Raw genomic sequence first — 15,594 nt, forward strand, 5'->3', positions numbered from 1 at the left:
TTCACAAGATTCGGGCATTGGATTTCAGTTCAGACAACCCAAACTTTTGGATGAGGGAATATTGTCCATATTGATAGCAGAGTTGTTCTGCCTCCCTTCTCTAATACATAGAGGCAAAAGGGAGCCTCCGAGGCCCCCCTCCTTTCATGGGTTATCATCCTCCCCAAATCGTTAAGTTAGAAAAGTCTGAAGAAAAGCAAAGAAATCGCCCTGGTTTGTTCTGCTTTCCGGCTGCTGAATCTAATGTAAGCCTCATACCATTTTCATGAAGGAAAGTGAAATTGTTTATTGGGAAGAAAGGCTTTTGCGTGTCTGAATCTCATCTTTTTTTTTTTAACCACAAAGCTAGTTTTCTTTCCCCATCTCTCTTCTTGGGATAATTTCTGGCTCCAGTGAGGTTCTGCCTTTTTAGGACCTTTCTGATTCCTGCATTCCTGACCCCTCACAAGATTCACTCCTCTGAATGTTCAACAAACAAACCCATTTAGAATCAGTCATGGAGCAGTAGAAGGGTGGTGGGGAGGTCTTGAGTTTCTTTGTAAGGAGATTGATGTTTACATCTAGCCTGACATAACAATAAGGAGTTGTTTGCTACTAGTCACAGAGCTAGAAAACTCAGGCCCTTGGATGCTGTTTCAGGAAGGATAAATTTATAAGCGAATAAATCCTTCTGGTAGAGAATCATACTGCTTCCTTCTCCTTCTCAATCCCCAGCTTATTGTGGTTTGTGTTTTTACAGATAAGTTTAAGAGAAAATGAGGGCAATGACAAAGGCACTCTCCTACTTTTGCCTTGCTCTGGATCCTCATTTTTGTTGAAAAGAGGACCCAATTTATCTTCTCTCTCAACATTTCCACAAGACGACTTCACTCATCTCCCCAGGAAAGGGAGCATTGGGGCAAATGATTCTATCTGCCTGATGATAGCGGGGAGGTGGCCTATTGAAAGGCAGGCAGGGGGACTATCACTTTTCTCTCTGCCTGACTAGTGGGTCATAAGATGCACACCTGTGGTCCCTGCAGGGGGCCACTCATTTAGACTTGGGGTCAGAACACAGGTGTTCCAAGCAATTGATTATTGTGTGGAAGGAAAGAAGAGGCCTTGGGTCCAAGTTACAATTCTTTACCACAGTTCATGGGAAGCCTTGCATTCAGGGGTTTATTGGGCTCTTGGCCATTAATAAAAATGACACTAGGCTGGCAGATCTTGAAGTAAGACACCATTTGTCAGAACCCCCAGGGAGATGGGTTTGTGTCACCCAGACTCCTGACAGTGAATGGCTCCTGGATGGCTTTGCTGAGATGTTTCCCATATGCCGAAAAAGTGAACTCCCTCTTACACATCCTTCTCCCTTGCTTCCTATCTTGGGGGTTGGCCTCTGTGTTCTTGTGGTATCCCAGGCTACCATTCTGGGTGTCAGAACATAGGAGCCCCTTTGAGCCTTCTTTTTGAGCATCCCCACATAGCGCCCCTGTGGTCGGCTGCACCCTGCTTATCTCTCAGGTCTCAGCTGGGATATCACCTCTTGAGTCTTTGCTGACCCGCAAGCCTGGGTATTCCTGGAGCCCCCACACATCCCTGCCATTGTCCTAATTCCACTGAAGCATGGTTGCCCCATCATTTCTCTGCCTCTCCCACTAGACTTCAGGCTCCGTGTAAGCAAGGCCTGGGGCTTGTTCATCCTTTATTGATACCAGTGCCAGGATAGGATATGCCTGCAGTAGCTGGTCAGTAAATATTTCTTGGCCCAAGAGTACTTGAGGCTGTAGAACATAGTGGTCACAAGCCCAGCTTTGGGACTTGAGGCCTGGGTTCAGGCCCTGCTATTTGTGTGATCTCAGGGCGGGTTCCTTTACTTCTTGATCCTCAATTTCTTCACTAATAAGATGGGGACAGAAACTACTTTCTAGGCTGTGATAATGAAATGCAGTAATCCATGCAAAAACACCTAGAGCAATGTGTGACACACAGTGTTCTGTGTTTCATAGCATCTGATGATGATGATGATGATGATGATGATGATGATGCAGCAGATGCAATTATCCTTAATGGAAAGGAGAAGGCGCTAAGAAAAAGTTGTAAGGAAAAATCAGGCATGTTAAATGCCTGCACAGTAGGTGGGGAGTTGGTTGGGAACTGAGGTTTCTAGCCAGGGCAGTGAAAATTTAGGAGCAGATGAGATTGGGAGAGAATAAACAGGGAGGGGAAAAATGGGTCAGGGGAACTGAAGACAAAACCTTGAGGAATCGTACATCTGAGGGTTAAGAGTAGTCAACAGGAAAGAGTGATAAGTAGGAGACTGTGCACAGCTCATCTGATGCCAGGGGTCAGAGTTTCAAAAGGTAGGCAAGGGCACTGTGTTGGGCAGAACGTCCAGAGAAGACTAGGAGAGCTAGCTAGAATCTGCTAAGTGGGAGAGCAGTAGCACCCTTGGGGACAAGCCTTTTCAGCAGAGTCAGGAAGAAAGAGGCCACATTCACAAGAGGTTAGAGATGGCTAGGCCAGTCTGGTTCTTGTGCTGCTATGTGTGTTTCTATAATGCAGATTCATTTGTGGGTAAATAGAGGACCGATGTCAGTATCACATGGAAATCACATTGGTTCACAAAGCATGTTAATGTTTTGTATCACTGGTTGATAGCAGAGTACTGTAGCACAGCTGAATGTAGCCACTTTTGGGGGTACAGGGAGGCATGGCGCCCTGTCTGCCCAGGTCTTACGCTGGGCTGTTTGGCGCCTGTTCTGTGTGGAAGGGCCTTGGGGGTGGTCCGCACCTATTGTTGTGAACATTCGCTCAGCAACTGCGACCCCCCCATTCACCTTTTCGTTCATGCTTAACCCCCCACCTTATTTAAGGTGAAGAGTCATGTCTACTGGAGTGGTTCTTTACTAGGAATTTAATATATATTTTTTAATATCAATATTTTTTGGTATGATTATTTTTGTTAGTGCTTGGGGTTAAATTTTTCATTTCTTTCCCAACCCTGCTTCTCCAATAAACCTTGTTTTTAGTTTGAGCTTACGAAGCTTTAGTTTTTAGCAATATATATGTCCACTTGTAGATAACATCATCTGACTCCTTTTCCTAAAGTTGAACAATGCTGGGAGGAGCTGGGTCTATGGAAGGTTTTCTCAAGGATCAGCAGACCTGCTCATGCTTGGCTGCAACTTGGTCTAAATCAAGTTCCCCTGTGGTGACTATTTTCCTACATGCTCTTCATTATGCATTTGGGTAGTTATCGTTTTGCATTTTTATCCTCTCTCTGATCTTTTGCTGCAGTCTGAACAAGCATCCGAGGCTGAGCTACATCCGCAGCTGAACAGAGCTCCATCACAAGCTGCAGAGAGTAGTCCAACAAAGAAGGTATGGCCAGCACAAGGGTGCCACTGTCACGACATCACGAGCTTGTCCCTGGGCTTTTCGCCTCTGTTAGCACATCTACTGTTTTAAGGTTCTCGTGTCCTGATGTAAATGTTAATGACTCAGATTTTCTAGAATTGGGGTTCTTTGTGGAGATGGGTCCTGATGGTTTCTGGGCTGGACCTTGATGTTACTGACAGTCTGTACGTACTTCCCTCTTCAACCTCCCAGCTAAATATGGTGACCTCGCTTTTGTCAAAATCAAGGAGTGTGATGGAGAGGGGCAGATGTCTTTAGCAGAACCTGGCACACTGCTAAACTTCTAGGAGCACCTCTTGGGGGTGCTGTAGTACCCCTACCTTTGTCTTTGTGCTGTGGTCTTCTCTGCTTCCCAGCATCTTCACCTCAGCACACCTGTGTCACTGAGTCATTTACTCAGTATGCATCACTCACTCGCTGTCCTGTCCTTTCTTCTGCTCACCCTCTTCTTGTCCTTCCCCATTTTCTCAGGCCCTTCTCTCATGAAGGAGAGCAGGCCTTGGGCTCTGGAACTCAGGTGAGGCAGGGGCCTCTGACAAGCAGGCCAGCTGTCTCCATCCAGAAGACACAGTGGCCCTTGAGCTTGACTTCATGTAGGAATTGGGGGTAGGAGAATGCTGAGCATATGACTAAGACTGTTAGAAAACTTATAACTTATTCAGAAAGCCCCAAAGTGAGGCAAGAGTGAATTTTGTCTTCAGTTAGAAAAGTCTCTGTGGTGCGAGACACACACACCATTTTAAAAGAGAAAAGAAAGGAAGATGGGTAAGCCATTGGATTCTGATTCCTGTGTCCTTCCAGGTGACAAAAAGAGATAATATGCTGCAAGCATGAAAAAAAAGAAGAAAGAAAGGCCATTGGAATCTGATGTCTGTGTCCCTCCCATTCTTGCCGAGCCATGAATCAGCCACATATCCTCACGTGTAGAGTTGGGACACAGCACAAGCCTGACCTAGGGGATGGCCTTAGAGAAACATGTGGCATTGGCGTGAGTGGGGGAGCATTTAACTTTTTAACTTTCTGTTTTGTTTTGTTTTGTATCCCCAGGATATAACATATTCTCAGCCTCCATCAAAGCCTATCCGTAGGAAATTACGACCTGAAAATCAAGCTACGGAAAATCAAGAGCCTTCTACTGCTGTTGGCGGATCAGCTTCTGTAGCAACCATGAAGTCCCATCCAACAGTTCAGAAGTAAGTAGGACAGACAAGTGTGAGAAGGGTCGGACATTGTTTCAAATCTCTGTATGTAAGTGGAGGTATGTTTAAATTTACACTCACACCCATAAAAACTTGTGATTTTATGGTTGTTTTCTTAACTTACTCATCTCTGTGATGGGATTACAGTTTCCCTGTCACATAGAAATAGGCTTTCTAAGCTACAGGACTTACCCTGACCCAAGAGACAAGCAAGGACAAGGCTGTGATGTGTTTCAGTTTACTTTGATTTCCCTTTTTTTCCTCCTTCCTTTTCCTCTGCTTCCTACTCCTCTTCCTTGTGCTGGCCTGCATTTTCCTGGGAGGGAGACAGTAATACAAATGGCAGTTTTCCTTCTTTGCCTGTCTTATCTTGTGTTTCCCTGGGGCAGCTGGTTAGCTTCATGACCCTCAGACCCAACTTTCAGTAGATGTGCCATGTGATTAAGAAGTTTTTTTATTAATTAACTTTTAATTATAATTGACATACAGTATTAGTTTCAGGTATACAACATAGTGATTCAACATTTATATTCCTTACAAGGTGATCACCACAAAAAGTGTAGTAGCTATCGATCACCGTACATAGTTATTACAATGTTATTGACTATTCTCTGGGCTGTACCCTACATCCCTATGATATTTTCAATCCCCGTGAAGAGTTTCTGTTGTCGATCATCTCAGCACAGAATGGTCACTTGCAGAGCATCCAACATATCTATCTAACCAGGTGTAACAGGCATCGGAGAGAAGGCAGGGGCCCTTTTGCACATGGCCAGGGACTGAGAGAACAATGCTCTAGAAAAACCATCTTTCTCTAGAAGGCTTTGGCTTTAAGGAGAGCCGTCACTTGCCTCAGTTTCCTTACCATGAAATTGAGCAAGGTTTTAAGGGCAGAAACCTGCTGTGTGCGACTTGAAGTGAGCCCAACTGGTCACTAATGTAAATGCTCAAGATATGTCATGACGCTGCTCTAGGGGCCTTGTAGATCTCCACACTGCTTACACTGTGATGGAAAGAAAAGCAACAGGTTCTGTGGGTGCAACTTGCCTTCGAAGCCAAAGCCCCATTCTGGATCTGTGCAGCACTCTTCTCCAGAGGCTGGTTATGGTTTTCTTTTTTCTCAATGGACAGTTCTCTATAGCTGTCAGTGCATAAAGAAAGTACATCTTTGTTCTTAATGGTCACTGAGAGCTTCGACTGTCTTCCAGCCATCCCCAAGACTAGGGGATGAATGTCTATCAGGGACAAAGATGGCTAAACTCTTTATGTTCTACCCCAGCTTTCCACTTTAATCTCTGCTTCACATTAATGTGCGTTAGTTAGTGGTGGCTACAACATCCTCCAAAATGGATTGGCAGGGCAGCTAATGGAGTTCACGCAGAGATCTTTTTCATTTTCTTCATCTATTTTTTAAAGCAGCTTTATGCATATGTGAGTCACATAGCATGTAATTCACTCATTTAAGCATACAATTCACTACTTTTTAGTATAGTTGCAAAGTCGTGCAACCATCAATCACCATGGCCTAAGTTTCACACATTTTCATCACCCCGCCAAAAAATTCCATGCCCATTAGCAGTCACTTTCCATTCTTCCCCTCACCCAAGCCCCAGGTGACTGCTAATCTACCTTCTGTCTTTACAGATTCTTCTGTTCTAGCAATTTCATGTAAATGGAATAATACATGTGGTCTTTTGTGACTGGCTTCTTTCATTTAGCATAATGTTTTCAAGGTTCATCCACATTATAGCGTGAATCAGAACTTAATTCTTTTTCATTGCTAAATAATGTTTCATTGTATGGATGGACCACATTTTATTCATCCAGATGGCCATTTGGGTTGTTTCTACTTTTCAGTTATTAATAATAATGCTGCTATACTCTGTGTGTGCAAGCTTTTCCATGGACTTAGGTTTTCATTTGTCTTGGGTATATATACCTAAGAGTGGAATTGCTAGGTCATAAGCTAAGTCTATGTTTTACAGTTTGAGGACCTCCCAAACTGTTTTCCACAGTGGCTGCAGCATTTTACAATCCTGCCAGTAATATGTGAGAGTTCTAATTTCTCCTCTTCCTTGTCAACACTTGTTATTACCTGGTTTTTAAAATTACAGCCGTCCTAGTGTGTGTGAAGTGGTATCTCATTGTGTTTTTGATTTACAGTTTTCTAATGACTAGTGAGCATCTTTTCATGTGCTTATTGGCCATTTGTATATCTTCTTTGGAGAAATGTCTATTCAGATTCTTTGCCCATTTTTACTTGGATTATTTATTTTTAAGTTATGAATTCTTTATATATTCTGGATACAAGTCCTTTATCAGATATATGATTTGCAGTTATTTTCTCCCTTTCCGAAGGTTATCTTTTCATTTTCTTGATGGTATCACTTATAGCAAAAAAAAATTTTTAATTTGATGAAGTCCATTTCTTTTTCTTTTGTCACTTGTGCTTTTGGTGTCATCTAGGAAACCATTGCGTAACCCAAGTTCATGAATATTCATTCCTTTGTTTGCTTCTAAAAGTTTTAGGTCTTAAATTGAAGTCTATGATCAATTTTGAGTTCGTTTTTGTGACTAGTATGAGGAAGAGCTCCAACTTCATTCTTTCGCATGCGGATATCCAGTTGTCCCAGCACCATTCGTTGAAAGGGATATTTTATCTGCCTGTTCAGTGACTGTCCCTCACCATGGTACTCTCTCACTAGTTAAGTAACCACATGGTGTCAGGTTGAGGGACTAGCACTCACCAGCAACACAGATTGTACCACAAATGGCCAAGATTTAAGCTTTGGGGCCAGGGAACTTCATACAACTTATTTTAGTTCCCAGTTTACTTTGGAGTGATAAGAGATGACTTAGCATTCATAAATTTTTAAGCTCTGACATTCAGCTGGCCAAATGATGGTTAGTCTTCATAGTCCTTTCTCAACTAGAGTTCTGGGAAGGAGTTAAGCTCTGCTGTCCTTAGACATCCATTGTCTATAATAAGTCAACCTCTCTCCTATTCATTTGGAGTGGTCTTTACTATGTATTATCTTTGGGAAAATTGAAAAAAGTTTTAAGTCATTTTCTTAATTCTCTAACACTGGTTTAAAAAGGCTAAAAAATAGATTAGTTGCAAAATGGTCATCAACTCTTTGGGAAATGAACATCAGAACTGATGTATTACAAGAAACAAATTCTCCTTCAGATATCATCATTGTCTACTCCACTTACAGCAAAAGCGTTAATAAAATATTCTCTCCAAGTAAGCTACTGAGTCCAGGTTATAAGTAACAAACAGCTGTCAGACTATGTTATTATTAACGAGCTGCCCATAAAGACCAAAGTGGGTTTTCTTTAAAACAATTTGATTCAGTTAGTTTTCCCTCACTTCTCATACACCTAATTTGGATGGACTTTGAGATAATAGAGTTGTTTGAGCAGTTTAGAGACCAAGGCTGTTGTGTAATAGTATTACGATTGAACTTATACCAGCCTCCATGGCCTCTGCTCTTCTCTGTACTGTTCTGCCCCAGCACATGCCCAACAGCCAGTGTCTGCTCACCTGCATGATGTCCTCCTTGTGGTTGGGATTCTGTTTCCCTTCCCGCCCACATTTGGCAGTACTGGAATGGCTATGGTGTGGTCGATTGCCATTTCTAATGAAAACCTTCCATTTCTAACTAGAGAAAAGGCAATACAAGCTTAGTTCTTAGAAGCTGTACTCATAATTCCTTGGGAGAAATTAGGGCCCAAGGTGAGATTTAAGAAGACTTTTCTCATCTAGCGACCCCAGTTTATATTCTTTCAAATATTGGTTCAGCTGCTTGAACAAAAACCAAGCAACAGTTGCTCAAATAACATAGAAATAGACTTCTATGTAAATGCCTGAGTTGGTGGGTGATCCAGAAGTATAGGGTAGCTCTGTCAAAGAACCCAGGTATCTTCTATCTCCATGTTCTAGATCCCTGTAGGAGTTGCCTTTATCCATATGGTTGAAGATGGCTCACCATGAATATGGTCATGTTTCAGGCCTCAAAAAGTGATAAGGAGCAATTGGAGAGAAAACGGATTACTTTTAAGAGCATGACTCAAAAGTGGCATGCATTACTTCTCTCTGATCCCTTTGGCCCAAACTTTGGCCTCACCTACTTGCAAGTAAGACAGAGAAAAGTAGTCTCTAGCTGGATGGCCATGTGCCTAGCTCAAACTAAGAATGATATACGACCGCAAACAAGAATAGGCTTTGGAGGATAGTCTTCCCCAAGACCTTTAGTGGACAGTGCCTCACAGTGCTGCTGTTCCAAATTGATAGCACAACACACAGTAGAGCTGGGCAAAATTAATGTCCGCTGAACTGTTACTCCCTCATCTTCCTCTTTGGAAACCAGGCTGATTAGATCCCAGCCTGGAACAGTGAGTAACAATATTAGGAGAATCTGAATAGATAAACTATAGAAGCAACTCTTCAGAGGGTGAGACAAGTTAGCCTTTGCTGAACCCTTAAAGGTAGTCTGGACCTAATCATGTCTTTGTATTATTTACAGCTCCTTTGGTTGCAAAGTATAAAAAGAAAATTTAGGTACCAAGACCATACTCTTCATTATAAAGATATAGGGCTGACTCATGGAAACTGGTGGCAGGAATGGATTGGAAGAAAGGATTGCAAACCTTTTAGAGCTCCTTCTGATTCTTTTCCATTGTCTTAAGAGTGGTTTTTTCATTTTTGTCTATGAAGACTTCTCAGCCTTCTTCAGTTCCAGAGATTACATTCTCCCTGTGCAGGGCCCAAGCTAAATTGAACTCTTAGCCATAACTCATATCCATAGGAGAGGGAATCTGGTCAGTGCAGCATGGGGTCAGTGTCCATTCCAGTGTGAAAATAGAGGAGAGTTCATTAAGACAAATAGGACTGCCTGCCAGGGGCCCATCCCTGTGGAGGAGGGAGAAAGGGATAGAGACAGGTCCCAGAGAAGGGGGAAACTTTTATAAGCTGAGCACACATAATGTGGTAGTCATTTAAGGAGGGGCATCTAGTTCTGATCAAGAGGTCCTGGGAATCTTTCACCTAGTTTCTCCCAATGATTACATTTCACCTAAACAATATAACATCAAAACCAGGGAATTGACATTGGGACAGTGTATGTGTATACAGTTAACCCTTGAACAACATGGGGGTTAGGGGCACTGACCCCTGGGAAGTCAAAAATCCACATATAATTTTTCACTCTCCCAAAACTTAGTTGTCCCTCAGTATCTGCAGGAGATTGGTTCCAGGACCCTCTGCAGATACCAAAATGCACAGATGCTCAAGTCTCATATAAAACGGGCCAATAAATGCATATGGTTGGACTTCTGCATCTGTGGACTGCCAACCACAGGTCAAAAACAGTACAGGTATTTCTTATTGGAAAAAAAAATCCATGTATAAGTGGACCTGTGCAGTTTAAACCTGTGTTATTGAAGGGACTTTGGTAGTTGTATGCTATTTCTCACATGTGTAGTCTTGTAACCACCAAGGTAATCAAGATAAAGGAGTCACACCTACCCTCTCTTCACCATTCCTTACTGCTGACAACCACTGATCTGTTTTCCATCTCTATAATTTTGTCATTATGAGAATGTGATACAAATAGAATCACAAAGCATGTGAATTTCGCTTTTTTCACTTGGCATAATGCCCTTGACATTTTCATCCAAGTTGTTAGGTATCTCAGTACTACTAAGCAGCAGTCTATGGCATGGATGCACCACAGTCTGTTTAGCCATTCACTTGTTTAGAGACAGTTGTGTGTAGTTTTCGAGTATTACAAATAAAACTGCTGTGGGCATCTGTGTACAGGTTCTTGTGTATACATAAGTTTTCATTTCTCTGGGATAAATGTCCAAGAGTGTGATTGTTGGATCGTATGGCAAGTGTAGTTTTGTTTTTTAAAGAAACTGCCACATTGTTTTCCAAAATAGTTGTACCATTTTATCTTCCCACCAGGAATGTTCGAGAGATTTGGTTTATGCACATCCTTACCAGCATTTGGTATTGTCACTATTTTTTTTTGGAATAAAAAAGATGGCCACATTTTATTTATAAAAATTATTTGAGCTCCTACATGCCCTCAAACCATGAGGTCCAGTATATCCCCCTTGAAGCCCATAACTGTCTCCACATCCCTTCAGATTTACAAAGGACTCTGGAGTCTTTGACCAAAGAGATCATTCCTGTTTCTAATCTCATGTGGAGAGAAAATTTAAGCTGATTAATTCAATAGTGCGGTTGCTTCTTGTTGCCACACAGTGTCTGTGTCGAAGCCTCTTTTTGCCCTTCTCAAGAAAACTTTCTCATCTGTCAAGTCCCCTTGTTCCTTGATGTTCCGCAGTAGTTGGTGCAGTTCTTCATTCATATTTCATTCATATTAATGTAGTGGCCATTACCTTTGAAGTCATTCCTCTGATTATGTTAGGTGACTTTGTTCTAGGGATCTTCCTGCTAGAACCACAAACACTTAGGCTCCAGGAGGTTGTGAATTCTCAAAATAGAGAGGTCAAAGGGAAGATGGACAACTGCATTTCAGGAATTTTTAGAGGGGACGCATTCAAAGAATGAGCTAGTTTTGACGTCCTTTTAGGTCCCTTCTGATTCTGATATTGCTTGCTTCTATGAATCTCTTCTTTATCCATTGATGAACACTCAGGATGCCTCCATATCTTGGCTATTGTAAATACTGCAATGAACATATGGATACACATGTCCCTGCAAGGTAGTATTTTGAATTCCTTTGGATAAGTACTCAGAAGCGGATTCTTCTTTGTCTCTTGTTACAGCCTTTGTTTTAAAGTCTATTTTGTCTGGTACAAGTATTGCTACCCCAGAATTTTTTCATTTCCATGTTGATGAAATATCTTTTTTTATTGCTTTGTTTTCTGTCTGCGTGTCTTTCAATCTGTTGCAAGGACCTTGTCAGCTTACAATCCCTTTATTTTATAATTATTTTTATTTATTTTATTTTTTTTTATGCCTACAGCACCTGGTCTTCCTAGATAGTCTCCCATCCAAGTACTAACCGGGCCCGACCCAGCCACTCTATGTTTTGATTGGAGAATTTAATTCTTTTTAATTTGAAGTACTTGTTGATAGATATGTAGTTGTTGCCATTTTATTATTCATATTTTTGATACGCACTTTTTCTTCTAATTAAAGAAATCCCTCCAACATTTCCTATAATACTGGCTTGGTGGTGCTGAAGTCTTTTTAGCTTTTTCTTGTCTTGGAAGCTCTTTTGTCTGTCCTTCAATTCTAAATGATACCTTTGCTGGAGTAATCTTGGTTGTAGGTTCTTGCTTTGTATCACTGAAAATCTCCTGCCAGTCCCTTCTGGCCCACAATGTTTCTGTTGAGAAATCAGCTGATGGTCTTATGGAAGCTCCCTTGTAGGTAACTAATTGCTTTTCTCTTGCTGCTTTTAAGATTCTCTCTTTATATTTAACCTTTGGCATTTGAATTATGATGTGTCTTCATATGGGCCTCTTTGGTTTTATCTTGTTTGGGACTCTGTGCTTCCTGGGCTTATATGTCTATTTCCTTAACCAGGTTGGGGATGCTTTAGGTCATTATTTTTCAAATAGATTTTCAATTCCTTGCTCTCTCTCATTCTTCTGTTACTCCTGTGATGCGAATGTTGGTATGCTTGATGTTGTCCCAGAGGTCCCTTAAACTATCCTCATATTTTTGGATCCTTTTTTCTTGTGCTGTTCTGATTAGGTATTTTCTGCTACCCTATCCTCTAAATTGATGATTCAATCCTCCACTTCATCCAGTCTGTTAATCTGTTGATTCCCTCTAATGACTTCATCTCTGATATTGTACTCTTCATTTCTGACTGGTTCACATTTATGGTTTCCATCTCTACTTTTATGTTTTCTGTCTCTTTAAGTTCCTACTGAGTTCAACTACTCTTCCCCTAAGTTCATTGAGCATCCTTATCACCAGTGTTTTGAACTCTACATCTGTTAGATTGCTTGAATCTATTTTTTTTCTGGAGCTTTTTTCTGTTCTTTCATGTGGAACATGTTTGTCTCTCCATTTGGCTGCCCCCTTGTCCCTGCTCACCTGAGCCAGGTGCTCAGGGTGTGTCCCTTGTGTGGGTTTTGTGTGTCCTCCTCTTGTAATTGAGCCTTGATTGCTGTTTTCATGTTGATGGGAAGGATTGACCTTTGGTTTGATTAGCTGTGAGGATTGGCTGATGAGGGGCTGACCTTATGGAGTGGGATTCACTTTAGAAAGGCTCTGGTGCCTGCCCAGTCTGCCTTTTGGGTGTGTCCTGCTCAGATGCCACCCTGGGTGGTGCTCTGACTCTGATACTAGTGGAAGCAGGCCCCTGGGCGTGCTGGCCCAAGGGCCTCCTGGGAGGGGCCCAGCTGCAGGCCAAGTTTAGCCACAGCCTGTGCACTTTTGGGGCCACCTGGTAAGAGTCACCAAGCAACCCACAGATGGCTGCCACCCATGCTGGGCTTATAGATGCTTTGAGAAGCCAAGCCATAAACCAAGGCCAGCTGCCACTAGTGGCAGGCTTGGGGCTGTTTAGCAAGAGGTATGGGGCATGCCGAGGCCAGATGCTGCTTCTCTGGGCTTTGTGAGCCTTTGGGAGATTTTAGGAAAGTCCACAACATGAGTCAAGACAGACCATTTGTATGGAATTAACCACTGAATGTGGCTTGGGTGGGTCCGCACGTTGGGAGAGGTGGAGTCTCAGAGAATCATCTGGGCAGAGCGACCTATGTTATCCAGGTTGATGGTGACTCAGATAAGGCAACTGCCAGCATCCGCAGGCCGGGGAGGGGAGGGCTCAACAAAAACAATGGATACTGCCAGCCCTTCTGTCTGTCTGGCTGGCTGAGATAAAACTGCCCCTCTAGCCCTCACCCTGAAGCCAGACAGGTCATTTCCTCTCCGTGTGTCACTGGCGCCTGTGGAGTAGCTGCTCCAGCACTGGAGCTTGGAGTGAGCAAGTCCGTCAGTGAGTAAGGCCAGGCGCTGGCCCTTTAATGGCCCCAAGAGGAATGTCTATGACTCTAGCTGTCCTCAGTCTTACTGAGCCACAATCTCCGCTGGTTTTCACAGCCAGAGGTTGTGGGGACTCCTCTTCCTGGCACTAAAACCCTGAGCTTGGGGCATAGGGTTGAGCCAGGAACCCTCACTCCTCCAGGGGGTCCTCTGCAACCAAGGTAACCCCCCCTCCCCAACTCTCAATGCCACACGCGGTTGTGGGACCAGCCCATTTCATTTCTCTGCTCTTCCTACCAGTCTCAAGGTGACCTTTTGTGCATATCCCCAGTTGTAAGACCACTGTTCAGCCAGAGCTCAAGTGACTCCCAGTGATGGTTGTTCTATAGCTTTGTTGTAGTTTAGGTGTGGTCGTGACAGGAGGCAAACACAGCCTCTACCTTCTGCACTGTCTTGACACTCATCAGTGTTCTGTGACTATATATATATGCCATTCTAATGGGTATGTAGTGCTATCCCATTGTGGTCTTAATTTACATTTCCCTCACAGCCAGTGATATTGGACATTTTTTCATGCATGTGTGTACAATCATATATTCTCTTTGGTAACATGTCTCTTTATGTCCTTTTTCTAATTGAATTGTTTATTTTTACTGTTGAATTTGAGAGTTCTTTATGTATTCTAAATACAAATCAGTGTCATATTTGTGGTTTGCAAATATTTTCTTTCAGTCTGTAGCCTGTCTTCTCATCATCTTAATGGAGTCTTTCACAGAGCAAAAATGTTTAAAATTTCGATGACGTCCAACTTACTGATTTCTTTTTCTTGTATGGATTGTGCTTTTGTTGTATCAAAAACAACAACAACAACAAAAAACCTCTTCACCAAGCCCTAAGTCCTGAAGATTTTCTCTTTTAAATTTACATTCTACATTTAAGTTGGTCATCCATTTTGTGTTAATTTTTATATAAGATGTGAGATTTGGATCAAGATTCTTTTTTTTTTGCCTATATATGTTGAATTGCTTCAGCACTGTTGGTTGCTTTTGAATCTCTGTCAAAAATAAGTTGGCTATATTACTGTTAATCTATTTCTGGGTTCTCTAGCCTCTTTCATTGATGTGTGTCTTTCCCTCTGTCAGTACCACACAGTCATGATTATTGTCTTGATTACTTGATACTATATATAAGTTTTCTCTTTCTCCCACTTTGTTATTTTTCAAAATTGTTTTAGTTATTTTGTTTTCTCTGACTTTCCATATACCTTTTACAGTAATTTTGTCTAGAACTACAAAAAAATCTTGCTGAGATTTTCCTAGGAATTCTGTTAAATTTTTATATCAATCTGAGGAGAATTGACATCTTTAGTATGTTGAATCTTCTAATTCATGAACATGGTCTATTTCTTCATTTATGTAATCTTATTTCTTTTTTCAGTGTTGTATAGTTTTCAGTATGTAAATTTTGTATATGTTTTGATATAGCTAAGGATTTCAGTTTGAGTCTTTGTAAATGGTATCATTTTTTATTCTCATTTCCAAGTGTTCATTGTTAGTATATTAAAATAGTATTGTTTTTTGTTAATCTTCTGTAAACCCATTTCTGTCTATCTAAAGTAACTTATTAGTTCTAGGAGTTTTTGGTAGATTCTTTGGGATTTTCTTCATAGGTCATCATGCCATCTGCAAATAGGGACAATTTCATTTCTTTCTTTTTAAGATATGTACGTTTATTTTCCTTTTCTCATGTTATTGTGCTGGCTAGGACTTCTAGCACTGTGTTGAAAATAGTGATGAGAGTAGAAATTCTTTTCTTCTTCCTAATCTTAGAGAAGAAAACATTCAGTTTTCCATTAAGTTTAACGTTAGCTGTAGTTTTTTTTGTAGAGGTTTTTTTTATCAAGTTGAGGAGGTTCACCTGTATTCATAGTTTTCTGAGTTTTTTTTTTATCATGAATCAATGTTGAGTTTTATCAGGTACTTTTTCTACATCAATTGATACGGGTCATGTGATTTT

At 41.6% G+C, this 15,594-nt stretch overlaps 1 protein-coding gene across 11 annotated transcripts in view; it reads left to right on the forward strand.

Moving 5' to 3' along the window:
• REPS2 (RALBP1 associated Eps domain containing 2) overlaps positions 1-15,594 on the forward strand; it is a 182,900-nt gene that overhangs the window by 151,747 nt on the left and 15,559 nt on the right. For all 11 annotated transcript variants that reach the window (XM_016126371.2, XM_016126373.2, XM_016126372.2 and 8 more), the window contains 2 exons: positions 3,280-3,363; positions 4,447-4,592. In XM_016126371.2, coding sequence (XP_015981857.2) covers positions 3,280-3,363; positions 4,447-4,592 — 230 coding nt within the window. The remainder of the gene's footprint in view (positions 1-3,279; positions 3,364-4,446; positions 4,593-15,594) is intronic.

Source organism: Rousettus aegyptiacus, unplaced genomic scaffold (genome assembly GCF_014176215.1).
Source record: "Rousettus aegyptiacus isolate mRouAeg1 unplaced genomic scaffold, mRouAeg1.p scaffold_m13_p_9, whole genome shotgun sequence".
Taxonomy (NCBI): domain Eukaryota; kingdom Metazoa; phylum Chordata; class Mammalia; order Chiroptera; family Pteropodidae; genus Rousettus; species Rousettus aegyptiacus.